The 13,851-nt window shown below is 33.5% G+C and overlaps 1 protein-coding gene across 1 annotated transcript in view; it reads left to right on the forward strand.

Annotated features, from left to right (window-relative positions):
- Window positions 1–13,851, forward strand: part of LOC128237776 (uncharacterized) — a 105,462-nt gene that overhangs the window by 46,778 nt on the left and 44,833 nt on the right. The window contains exons 23-29 of the mRNA XM_052953361.1: window positions 7,021–7,179; window positions 7,804–7,956; window positions 9,185–9,322; window positions 10,525–10,821; window positions 11,524–11,814; window positions 12,438–12,632; window positions 13,562–13,651. Coding sequence (XP_052809321.1) covers window positions 7,021–7,179; window positions 7,804–7,956; window positions 9,185–9,322; window positions 10,525–10,821; window positions 11,524–11,814; window positions 12,438–12,632; window positions 13,562–13,651 — 1,323 coding nt within the window. The remainder of the gene's footprint in view (window positions 1–7,020; window positions 7,180–7,803; window positions 7,957–9,184; window positions 9,323–10,524; window positions 10,822–11,523; window positions 11,815–12,437; window positions 12,633–13,561; window positions 13,652–13,851) is intronic.

A 13,851-nucleotide genomic window follows, 5' to 3' on the forward strand; every position in this document is an offset into this window, starting at 1 on the left:
CTGAAAGAAGATTTGTAAAATGACCTGAAGGAAGATTTGTAAAATTTCCTGAAGGAAGATTTGAAAAATACCCAGAAGGAAGATTTGTAAAATGACCTGAAGGAAGATTTGTTAAATTTCCTGAAGGAAGATTTGTAAAAACCCTGAAGAAAGATTTGTAAAATACCCTGATGGAAGATCTGTAAAATTTCCTGAAGGAAGATTTATAAAAACCCTGAAGGAAGATTTGTAAAATACACTGAAGGAAGATTTGCAAAATACCCTGTAGGAAGATTTTTAAAATACCTTGAAGGAAGATTTGTAAAAAAACTTGATGGAAGATTTGTAAAATACTCTGAAGGAAGATTTGCAAAATACCCTGAAGGAAGATTTGTAAAATACCCTGAAAGAAGATTTGTTAAATTTCCTGAAGGAAGATTTGTAAAAACCCTGAAGAAATCTTTGTAAAATACCCTGATGGTAGATTTGTAAATTTTCCTGAAGGAAGATTTGTAAAAACCCTGAAGGAAGATTTGTAAAATACCCTAAAGGAAGATTTGCAAAATACCCTGAAGGAAGATTTGTAAAATACCCTGAAAGAAGATTTGTTAAATTTCCTGAAGAAAGATTTGTAAAATACCCTGAAGGAAGATTTGTAAAATACACTGAAGAAAGATTTGTAAAAAACCTTGAAGGAAGATTTGTAAAATACCCTGAAGGAAGATTTGTAAAATACCCTGAAGGAAGATTTGTAAAATACCCTGAAGGAAGATTTGTATAATGAACTGAAGGAAGATTTGTAAAATTTCCTGAAGGAATATTTGAAAATTACCCTATTAAAAAAACAGTTTATATTATATCTTAAAAGAAGATTTGTAAAATACACTGGAAGATGATTTGTACAATACCCTGAAGGAAGATTTATAAAATACCCTGAAGGAAGATTTGTAAAATACACTGAAGGAAGATTTGTAAAGTACCCTAAAATAAGATTTGTAAAATACCCTGAAGGAAGGTTTGTAAAATACCCTGAAGGAAGATTCGTAAAATACACTGAAGGAAGCTTTGTAAAATACCCTGAAGGAAGATTTGTAAAATACCCTGAAGGAAGCTTTGTTAACTACCCTGTATGAAGAAAGTAAAATACCCTGAAAGAAGATTGGTAAAATACCCTGATTGAAGATATGTAAAATTTCCTTAGGAAGATTTGTAAAAACCTTGAAGGAAGATTTGTAATATACCCTGAAGGCTGATTTTTTTAAATATCTGAAGGAATATTGGTAAAATACCCTGATGGAAGATATGTAAAATTTCCTGAAGGAAGATTTGTAAAAACCCTGAAGGAAGATTTGTAAAATACCATGAAGGAAGATTTGTAAAATTTCCTGAAGGAAGATTTGAAAAAATACCCTGAAGGAAGATTTGAAAATTACCCTATTAAAAGGACATTTATATTAAATCATAAAAAAAGAAGATTTGTAAAATACACTGGAAGATGATTTGTAAAATACCCGGAATTAAGATTTGTTAAATACCCTGAAGGAAAATTTGTAAAGTACCCTAAAATAAAATTTGTAAAACACCTTGAAGGAAGATTTGTAAAATACCCTAAAGTAAGAGTTGTAAAATACCTACAAGGAAGATTCGTAAAACACCCTGAAGGAAGATTCGTAAAACACCCTGAAGGAAGATTTGTAAAATACCCTGAAGAAAAATTTGTAAAATACCCTGTAGGAAGATTTGTAAAATACCCTGAAGGAAGATTTGTAAAATATCCTTTACAAAACCCTGATGGAAGATTTGTAAAATACCCTGAAGAAAGATTTGTAAAATACCCTGAAGGACGATTTGTAAAATAGCCTTAACAATACTCTGAAGGAAGATTTGTAAAACACTCTGAAAGATGATTTGTAAACAAACCTTGAATGAAGATTTGTAAAATACCTTGAAGGATGATTTGTAAAACATCCTGAATGAAGATTAGTGAAATACCTTGAATGAAGATTTGTTAAAATATCCTTTATGAAAATATGCAAAATATCTTAAATAAATACCCTTAAAGGGACTGTACACCAGATTGGCACCAAAAAAAGTTTTTTTCTTTAACAAATCTCAGGATAATTATTGAATAGAAGGTGTTATGCTTTGATATCATAATTGTAAAAAAAGTACTGAAATGTAAAAAAAAATGTGTCGGAGACCAGGTTCGAACCCGTGTCGCTGAAATTGCAGTCCAGCGTCATACCCACTGAGCTAGGACGGCTTACTCTAATCTTGTGACATAATTAAGCGAAAGACCTGATTCAGTAATGTCACATGATAACATCGACTTAAGCCAATCACGCAGGAATGAAATCTTCTAGTTGAGACATACCCAGTAATCTTTTTTAATGGAAAAATACGAAATAACTTTTAAACTTAATTAAATTGTAAACTATGTGGTACTTCAGTTAGTAAGTTTCAATGCATTGTACACATTAATACCAAGGTTATGTCAGTTTTCGACAATTTTCTTTTTTTCTTGCAAATTGATCATCTGGTGCACAGTTGCTTTAATGAATATTTGAAGAAAAAAAACACCAAAAATTTGTAAAATACCTTTCAAGAATGAATATTTGTAAGATATCCTCAATATGAATACTGTAAAATAAATAATATTTGGGGGACATTAATTTACATGGATTTTGCGGGTTGAATAAGCTGTAACCGAGGGTTCATAGGGCGCCGTCTTGTATCGGATCGGTTCCGGGGGAATGTAGCTCGGCGGGGCCGCTATGACCCTGGTCGGTGGGAATGCACGGTTCGCATTCGGTCGTCCGTGGTTACAAGCTCATAAGAAGTTCCAAGTTTTTTTCCAGTTTTATTCTTGTGATGGAATATTCATCATAATAACAATAACAGTAACAGCATAAGTATAACGTCCAGATTAGGTTCTTATTCAATTCATGTAAAATCAACGGTTTTCTTGTGACAAAATAATATAAGCTAACACCAAATAATTCATCATTTCTCTTAGTAAAAGTAGTTGGAGATGTTATTCCTTTAAACCTAACTTGAAGACCTTATCATAAGTTTCCTAAAGTTCCCTAAGTTCTCCGCTTGTCCTATGTCGGCCTATCTCGTATACATGCGCTAAAGGGTTAAGTTCTCTCAGTTCCCTAAGTTCTCTCAGTTCCCTAAGTTCTCCCTTCTAAAGTCTAAACAGAAGAATTTATATAAAAAGCTGAACTTCCTAATTAACCAATAAAAGTCATTCTTTTAACTTATTTGCATATTTAACAATTTGAGCGGCATAATGGAGTTTCTACTCTTTTTGGCACTAATCAAGAAAGTCTGACAGGAAATACTTCAAGCCAATATGTGTGTTGGTTTCTTGTAGAGAAACAATCAGAATAAGAATTTAAACAATCAAGCAGCTTATGGTCAATAAGGAAGAAAATATTTGTAACAATAGATGCTTATCATAAGGTGTGAATAATAAAACAAAGAAACATCTGCATTAAAGAAATTAATATAACAACAAAGAAATAATTTGCAGTTGCTCAATCATAGAAATATTTATTAAATTCTTCATGGAAACAGCAATTCTTATTAATTATGTAAAGCCTAAAATAACATTTAATAAATCAAAAATTCTTCATAAATTGTTTAAAATACTTCTAAACAATTTGGAGCTTTACAATACTATGTTACAAATACACGAATGTATGATCCCAATGGAAATTTGACCTTTAATCCTGAAATCATACTGTCTATGTTAAAGGGTATATATAACTTTTTTATGTAATCACAGAATATGCACAGTTGAGGTATACAACTTGTAAGACCTAGATTATTGTTTACTTTACTGTTGATATTGTTTATATTGTTTATAATTTAACCTCAATAATAATAAATCAAAGTCCATTATAAGTACAGTAGAAACTCACTAAACTGGACAAGGTCCGGACTTGGCAAAATTTCCGGTTTAGTGAGGATTCCGGTTTAGTGAGGATTTGATGTACGGAGTAAGTTTACTCAAAATATTTATTGAGTTAACCTTTAAAGGGAGGTTGAAAATAGGAATAAAATGAAAACACATAAAGATAACATTTATTTTACATCAACAGAATCTGAAATAAACTGAATGAAACATTTTTAATGCAATGTAATAGCGAAATTAAAACACAAAAACAGTTTTAAGAATATCATTCAGAAAATTGAAAATAAACAGCAAATTCAAAGATTTCATACAGTAAACATACCTTGATTGTAGGCTTAGGAATTTTCTCAGAATCTCTAATGAGATTCATTTTGCCCTCTAGGGACAGTTCAATTCTTCAACGTTTAGATGGAGGTTGAGACATGATTAAAGCACATGCAAAAGTGATAAACATAATTAAACATTTCTGCGTTTTTATAATCATCTTTTTTTCCAAGTCTTAAAATAAAACAACTCGCAAAAATGACAACCTATCACCAATCAAAGTTCTTGATTTGAGTAACAAACAAACAGATTATCTGATTATCTGAAATTTAATGCTTGTTCAGTATGTTTGATAGTTTAATTAACACACCGCTCTAATTTGATTCAATCATAGAAGTCTTAAGATAAAACAACCCTCCAAAATGATCACTTAATAACCGTTTCTAGTTCTTTATTTTCTGCAACAAACAAATTAATGTTTCAATCAATTTTCTTTTCACAAGACTGAATCGTGCGGCAGTCAAGTCTGCGAAATCATCATTATCGATTATCGAGTTAACACAACATCACAGGTGCAATATTTAACAACGCACCAGCTGTCAAAACAAAGTGACACGCGATTCGCGGATTCCTATCATACACAAAATCATTTTGACATGTTGGAACAAATATATGTCCGGTTTTGTGAGGTATCATTACGTTGACAACTAACAAATTTTCTCGATTTTTTGTCCGGTATCCGGAATTCTGGGGTTCTGGTTTTGTAGGGATTTTTTTACATTGAAAATAGAAGGGGAAAACTGGGACTCTGAAAAAAGTCCGGTATCTCGAGGATCCGGTTTTGTGGAGTTCCGGTTTAGTGAGTTTCTACTGTCCTATGCATTCAGTTTTTTGTATAACATTGCTGGAACATTAAAACAAGCCTATTAACAGCTCCACCACTGAAAAACACTAGCACAATTCCCTCCCAATTTAACCAACTTCTGGTTCTGATAAAATCTTTTTGACCTTAAAGCTGCTTGCTGTTATAAAACATACAATTGTGAAATATGTGCATCTTATTGTATAAGATTAATATTATGTTTCGTAGCTTTATTTTACTATTGGATGATTGACTTGTTCGCATTTAAACTTATTACTTCATTACAATATTTGTCCATTATGAAACGACGATTCCCCCCCCCCTCAAAAAAAAAAATCCCCCCCCACCTCAAAAAAAGAAAGACCTGTTCAATAGTCTGATTTTATAGAAATGTCATACATTTTCCCGACGTCTCTTCTGTCAATATTTTTTGCGATGTGGCAATTCGTAAGAGGGCTCTAGAGCCAGCATAGCCGATTCGAATAGTCATTGATACAAGTTTAATTCAAATGAGATTCTCATCAAGTTCTGCAGCGTTTCTAACAAGAAAGACTGCGATCGTAATTAACTGTGGCTGTCGGAGGGCGGTCAGAAGACAAAAAGTGAAACAGTATTATGATTTATTTGCTCACTGCTTCTTTAGTGGGTCAACATTCAACTGATAATCTTAAATAATAGTATATATCTAGATTTATAATCGGGGCAACAAGCTTAAAGTGTGATATTGACAACGATTTTTTTATTACTGCGAATAAATATGATGTAAGCGGCGGACTCAGCTGTCAGCTGTAGTTAATCAAGCGTATCACTGTTGGTATCCTACATGACATGCATTTATCTTTAAAGCTGTTCTTAACCAGCAATGGTTCTTTATAACAATTTAAATTTAACTGTTTTGTAATCAACAAACGTAAATCATGTAATGATCGACGACGATATAGCATATTGCCATGTGAAAATATGGACCAATTTTAACACTTAATCAGGAAAGCTGCAATAAGATAATTAACACATAGTTTGTTTAATTGTGTCTTCTGCTTATACCAAAAGACGTGATTGGACCGATTGCAAGCGTCTGCTAATTAACAGATAGGCTATAGAGTGATCAGCGTAGCAGAAAAGCAGCTGGTCGCATCGGTATCATGGTAACCAAGACACTCTAATGACCTATTGGATGTAGTTTTGAATGTGTGAATGACCCATGAATGTTTGTGTATTACAATTTCTACATCTCTTACTGACTTAGTCGTTTTGGACCGAAATAACAAAAAAAATTAGAAAATTTTGGACCGATTTTTTTTACACTTTTTGAAACTAAAATCGGTCTGGCTTGGTCAAAATCGGTCCAGACCGGCAAATTGCCGGTTTTTAAAAGCCCTGATTGTGTGTTAATGGTAAATCGCTGAAAAATGATAAACCAAAATGATATATTTATAGTTATGCACTCAATTTTGCAGCGATTGAACCAGAGGTTAAATTACACATATTTTAAAAAGGCTTCATGCTCAAAATAGCTATATAGCTTGCACAAATGATAGATAAGTTGTTTGATCGACTATTTTGGGTGACTTTATCTTTAAACTTTTATTTATTGGGGTCATTAACAGAAAAATCTATGACCAGTGGCCTTATGAATAAATATAAATGAAGTATTTTTGTTATGATCTAATGCACTAGTCAATTGTAACCATGGCTCCCCCAGGTCCAGGGGTATACCCAGGATAGCCGGGGAAATGGACTGTGTTTTTACCTTTTAGGTGGCTCCACAGTGCCTGTCTTCGCTTTAAATATAGCCGGGAATGGGACTTACCTAGGGTTCCTGGGGTGCGGGGGCATTTTGCGGTGATTTTACCATCTGTTCGTCTCCGTAAGGCGGGGATTTTAGCCGGAGTTGGCTGAACTGAAAGTCAAAAGTCCCCGCTATTCCCAGGACCTGGGGGGGCCGTGGTTACAATTGACTGGTGCATAAATGTATGCTAATTTCTTCTTTAAGAGGTGGGCCTCGGTTCCCAGTGCACCATGAAATCAGCATGTTTAAATGAAAACTCTGACTGCCTTGGACATCAGTCTGGTAGTGGATCAACTTGTCAGTGTACAAGCGACTATTTTGACACAAACACCGTGGACAATATTCAGGGATTGTGTATCAGAAGTATGAAAAATATAATAATTTATATTAGCTTGATTATTATGAAGACAGCTATAATGTGAAATATGAATCACTCTGGTATCATTTCCTTCAGATGAACTAGTACTAGACCAAAATAACATGCCCCTGATTGGACTCGACCTCCACTTGGGTCTAATACAGACACCTTCACCGCTGAACCTGTCTCACCATCTTATTGCTTTCAGCTCAAACATTAAACGAGAAAAAAAGGTTACAGTATTTGTGTAAGCTTTGGTTTTCTTGTCATCATCGGCCTTCAAAAACTCTGACCGTGACCATAACTCAAAAATCAGTAAAGATATTAAACTGAAACTTGCTACACATTTTGCCAGAAAAAATACTGCACATGTGTAGCAAAGGCTCAGAACTATGGCATAACAAGTTAAAAACAAAAAACCAGAGGAGCGTTGGTTTGACATTCTGTTGTATGGTGACATTGGTGTTATCTAATAAACGGATTCAATTGCAATAGTCAATGTTAACAACCTGATTGCGAACTACTGATGTGTAATTCATATAGCTTCCCAATTTGTAATTTGATTTTATGTATAAATGTACAATAAAAGAAATGCCCCTTAATCAATATATTTGATACATTTCTTTCAGAAATTACATTGGATAGTCGGTGTGACACTTCTCATAGCAATTTGGCCCAGTGTGCTGCTGACAATGCTATATGTGACTCCAGATATAGTTATGCTTGCAAATGCAGATATGGCTATTATGTTGATCCCAGCAATCCAGCAAGATGTAAAGCAAGTAAGTTTCACACTTACAGTGTTTGTTTTTAAACAAAATGTTACATAACACTAATTTTTTATATTTTTCTCTAGCAAGAAGTTACTTTTAGAAACTCATATTCACCTAGGCCAAGAATGTATTTTTTGAAGGTTGTCTGCACTTGTCAGTATCCTTGTACTACCGGTAATATTATTAATATCATGTTTTACTCTTTTTGGGGAAAAATGTTAAATCAACCAATGTATTAGTATAAGCGACCAAGAAAATTTCAATGAGTTTTGACCTTTGACCTCCACGAGTAAGTTGTGCGTAATGTGTGTACATAATGTCAAGACTGGGTGCTTTAATGTTTTTAAAGCAAAAATAATATGAAATTATTGAGATTTGTCTGTAATTGGAGGTATTTATGATGCCCCCTTTTGAAAATAAGGTTTGCAAAAATCTGTCAGTCTGGTCGTCAGGCCTTCGCTAGACCAATTCTTGTTTCCACAATTGCTCAAGAACAGGTTGACATAGAACCATGAAATTTAGAGGTAGGTTGCCTTTGAACAGAAGATGACCTATATTGTTTTTAAGGACAATAGGTCAAAGGTTAAGGTCAGATTCAACAGTCTTTTTATTGTCTGCACAATATCACTAGAATAGTTTGACCTGGTACCACAAAAAAACAGTGGTAGATTATTGATTTGATATCAGTAGGTTAAAGATCAAGGTTATATACAACAATCAACTTCTTACACAATTACTCAAATCCGTTTTACCCAGGACCATAAAAACTTAAGTGGTAGGTTGCCATTGACCAGCAGATTACCCCTATTGAATTTGAGATTAAATGCTGCACTTACCACAGTATTTTGTATTGTCCTTTTTCAATATAAATCTCGTCATTGTATCTTAACATAGCTCTGGTGTTGGTTACTACATGGGTTAGGCTCCTTAAACAAATGAGAACATGCAAACATTTGCACTCCCATTTTTGATGCTTTTGTATTTAGCCAACAGCGAAGTGGCATGTAAAACTATTGTACATAGTGACAGGCTTATGTCTGTTTCGTGTCATCTGTTAACAATTTTTCATCTGGATCTGCTAGGCAATTTTTTTTAACTTGGCCCAAATCTCCCTTGCATTAACTCTATTTCAGGTTTGTTTGAATGGATCTTTTGAATCAGTGTTACACAATTGATATTAAGCCTATCATTAAAAAAATCTACAAATATATTGAATTGTTGTCTTGTTTTTGAATAGGACAACCATTGGGTGGAGTCTGTCAGTACAATACTGATTGTACAGACCCCAATGCAGAGTGTTCGAGCTCCAAATGTAGGTGCGTTGATGGATTTTATGACACAAATGGGATTGACATGGATGGAACTTGCAAATCAGGTACACTTTTTTATGTGATTTTAATAATTTGCACTCTCACAGATTTACCGCTTTTACAACTTTTTTATTTTTCATTTTGGAATGAGCTTAAATATCTGGAAACCAGCGATGAAAGACTGCTGACAAAAGATGAAATCGCAGATTTTCATATTTCCATTCCAAAATGAATGTTTTATGGCTAAAACCGTTACTATTTAAATGGTTTAAGAATAATGCATAAAACATTTTTTAACTTAAAATTAAAAATCTGCGATCTTATTTTTTGTCAACAGTCTTATATGACTGGTTTACATGCATTTTCGCATAATTATATTAACTCGTTCCAAGACAACAATTAAAAAAGTTGTTAAAACATTCAATCTGTGAGAGTGCAGCTTTAAAGACATATCGACCATATATGCAAGACTAGCAGAAATCTTACAGTAAATATAACATAAGCCTGAGAATTATTATGTCAACGATTTATGTAATTGAAAACAGGTTGTTGGCACCCAATGGTGTAACATATTTTTATTTTCTAAAACATAGAACAATTTATGGATAGTAATAAAAGTTGGTGTGTAGGTAGCTTTCGTGAAAAGCTAGCTTGGGATTGCTTTTGAGAGGAATGGGTCCAGGTCAATGTCACTGTAACTCAAAATAGAATAATGACTTCCGCCAAATAACCTTTTGTTAAAATTGATGGAAACTAAAAACATAAGATACTTAACTAGAGTCATTTTCAGTTACGTCCCTTTTGATAAAGGCCGTTCCTTTTTCCTAACTAATACAAGAAACTTATTGGCTATAATTTCTAATTGATTATATTAAAAACCTGGTTTCGCCTCATTTTGGCACTTCTGGTTGGTTAAACTAAGCCATTAAGCAAATCTAGTAAACCAAATAAATACAGAGTCATGTAAAAAGAAAATGAAACCTGTCTTCTTATTCAAGTTATAAATGGAATTGTTTTTAAAACATAAGGTTGTGCAATAATGGCATACTCTACCATTAAGTTCAATTTCATCATACTTACATATTGGACCCTGTCTCAGTCTTTAGAAAATCTGTACCTACTACCTATATATATACATATATGTAAAATACGGAGGAAATGTGAACTTAGAAAATTGAAATGAAACTATTTGTAAGCTTCACAATGCACTTGTCTCTGTATTCATACCTAACGCTGACTCACAAGTAGACTTAATTCCATATTTCAGTTGCTGAATTGCGTGTGACCAACATAAACTTCCAAGGTATCAGTACCTCACAGTTTTCTGTCAACTGGGACATACCAGATGGGAAAGCACAATACATTCAGACGTTTGTTGTGGAGTGGATGCCAAAGGACAATACTTTGCGAGATGGAGGAACTAAGACACTATCTGACTCAACTACTACAGCCCTGCTTGATAGTGGAATAAGTGCAGGAAAAAGCTACACTGTGAAAATAACTTCTATAAATTCTCAACTGGGAGTGAACAGATCAGTTTTTTCATCCGCTGATCAGGATGCAAGTATGTTCTTTAAAAATGAAAGTCTTATAATTTTGAATACATTTGAATTTTTTGAGGTACTTAAAGGGACTGTACATCAGATTGGCACCAAAAAACATTTTTTTCTGTAACGAATCTCAGGACAATTATCTAATAGAATGTGGTACGCTTTGATATCATAATTGTAAAAAAAGTACCAAAATGTAAAAAAGAAATTGTGTCAGAGACCAGTCGAACCCGTGTCGCCAAAATTGCAGTCCAGCGTTGTATCCAGTGAGCTACAACGGCTTACTCTAATTGGGTGACATAATTAAGTTATACACCTACCTCGGTAATATCACGTGATAACACCGACTAGCCAATCACGCATAAGGAATGAATTCTACCTAGTAGACATACCCAGTAATCTTTTTTAATGGAAAAATACGAAATAACTGCTAAACTTAAATAAATTGTAAACTATGTGGTACTTCAGTTAGTAAGTTTCAATGCATTGTACACATCGATGCCAAGTTTATGTCAGTTTTCAACAATTTTCTTTTTTTTTCACTATTTTATCATACCGAGTACAGCCCCTTTAAAAGTAATACCCATGATCAACTGGGAAAGAAATGGATGAGCATTGACATCTTTAAGACATCACTTTTGTAACATTTTACAGTTTGGAGTATGTTTAGCTCACAAAATTGCAACCCTTTTGAATTTTATGTTTCTTATTAACAGAACCAAATCCACCTACATGGAAGGAAGCCACTGATGTAAATCCTGCAAATGACCACTCAATAACAGTGTCATGGAATGCTCCATCAGGAAGTGTCTATGGTTATCAAGTGAGTTTGGTTGATGGAACAACAACAGTCCTATCAACAGCAGTATTGCAGTCAACTTCTACCAAACTTGTTTCCACTCAAATAAAAAATGGACACAATTACACTGTACAGATTATTAGCAAGAGCCAAAGCAACACTGTTGATAGTGTTCCACTTACTGAAGTAATAAAGACTGAAGTTATAGGTAAGTTAAGAATACTGATATGTTTGGTTATTTTATATCCTTATAGAATAATGATAGAGATACACTTTGTCTTATAGATTAGGCCACACCAAATAAATGTTTTGTTCCTTGAAATTTTTGCAAAAATAAATTGGGAGCGAGTGAAAAAAAAACAAACCCTGAAGCGATCTGCATTAAACCGATCGATATACAGTATATAACACCATGCATCGGTTACTTCCCTTCACAAAAACACTTTTACTAGAGTAGAAAAAATATCATTGATTATTTTTTCAGCCTTTAAAACAAGTATTTCCACAAAAAGTCTGGTTGGCAATTAAAATATAGGAGCGGCGCACAATTTTTTTTTTTAATTTTTTTACATTTTCCAAAAAAAGGAGGGAAACATCAATTTGGTGTGGCCTTATGTTTTTTATTTATAAGATTTCAGTTTACATATATACCATTTTTATCTGTCATCATAATTCTTATGTCTTGTAAATATTAACAATATATGACATTTTGCATATTTATTTACACAGTGAGGAGTTGTGTAAATGCTAAATTGGTTATTAGGCTTCGAGTTTTTTATTTTTCCTTTTAACAGTTTTGAGACTGTCATTAATTTTAATGTTCCTTTACAGAACCTGGTCCTCCGACTGGAGCCAATTGTAAAGACGTTGCAGATGAATTCATTATAGTCAGTTGGAATGCTCCTGCAGTACCAAATGGAGATCTCCGACAATACTTTATTCATGTTTCTAATACAAGTGGTCTGGTGAAAACTGTCAGTACATACACAGTTGTAAATGAACTTAAGGTCTCAGGTTTAGATCCAGGTAGGAGTTAATGTTATATTAATATCTTTATAATTAGCTTGTCAGTTGTTTTTTTAAGAAACAAAACATTTTGATAGCCTCTAGGCCCATTTTGCTCTCAGCAACTTTGCAAATACTTCAACTCAGGTGTCGTTTTATAAATTTGGTACACATTTTTTTACAAACAATATGCACATTTATTTAAGTGCAGAGTTATGGCTCTTAACTAAATTACAAAAATAGATTATAGAGTATGCAATATTTTATTGTTCATATCTACAAAAGTGTGTTAGCTACAGCCTTAAAAGTTTACAGGAATGATAACCTACCGGGGTACATGTCAAGTTTTGCACCTGGGGGTTTGTTTTTTGCTGTGCTCAAGTTGCAGCAAACTGCCTTTGCTTACTTAAACTTCTTATTAAAAGGTGTGAAATTTGTGTCATGAGTACCTCCAAAGATACTTGAGCTAAGCAGCCAAGCATGTTTATCAGCTTGTGAAGTTGTGTACCTGGGGTTCTTTTAGTAGTAGAGCCCAGATATAGTAGAGTTATGGGCCTTGACTTAGTTAGAAATATAATTATATGTCTGTCACAAATTTGTGTTGCGCGAATCGCCAAAAGTATTTGAGTATGAGTCATGTGAGTTATCACCATATGAAGCTGTGTGTCTCAGGTTCTGTTTGTGTTGAAGCACAGGTACAGCAGAGTTATGGGCCTTGACTCAAACAAAATTATTATAAAGAGGTGTGAAAGCTGTGTTTTGCATATATTTGTGAAATAATTTCAATTATTTATTCTGATGGGATATGCAGTTTCAAATAAATGATATTCTGTTTATACAATAAATATGCATTTTAGGGATAATATGAGGGGAGACATTGAGGGAGAGGGGTGTCATTTACAAATATGTAGTTAGTAAAGATTTGTATCTTACTTTGTTCTCTTTTTCAGGGACATACTATACGTTCAAAATATACACTCAAAACGAATTGTTCAATTCCACTTCATCTGATGCTACAGACTGCCAGACTAATGCCAAAAGTATGAACTTATTTCCCTTATTTGGTTTAAACTATCTTATAGCATAGTGGAACAAGTTTTCTTTGTTTTCATTCATTTGCTAATTCTCATCATTACAGTAACTTGTAAACACAGCTCTTACTGTACAATAAAGTGTGTAGGTTAATTACCATGATATTCACTTATATGCATTAGCTGCATATTGAACGTTGTCCATGGCA

The sequence above is a fragment of the Mya arenaria genome, chromosome 6, assembly GCF_026914265.1.
Source record: "Mya arenaria isolate MELC-2E11 chromosome 6, ASM2691426v1".
In the NCBI taxonomy this organism is placed as follows: Eukaryota; Metazoa; Mollusca; class Bivalvia; order Myida; family Myidae; genus Mya; species Mya arenaria.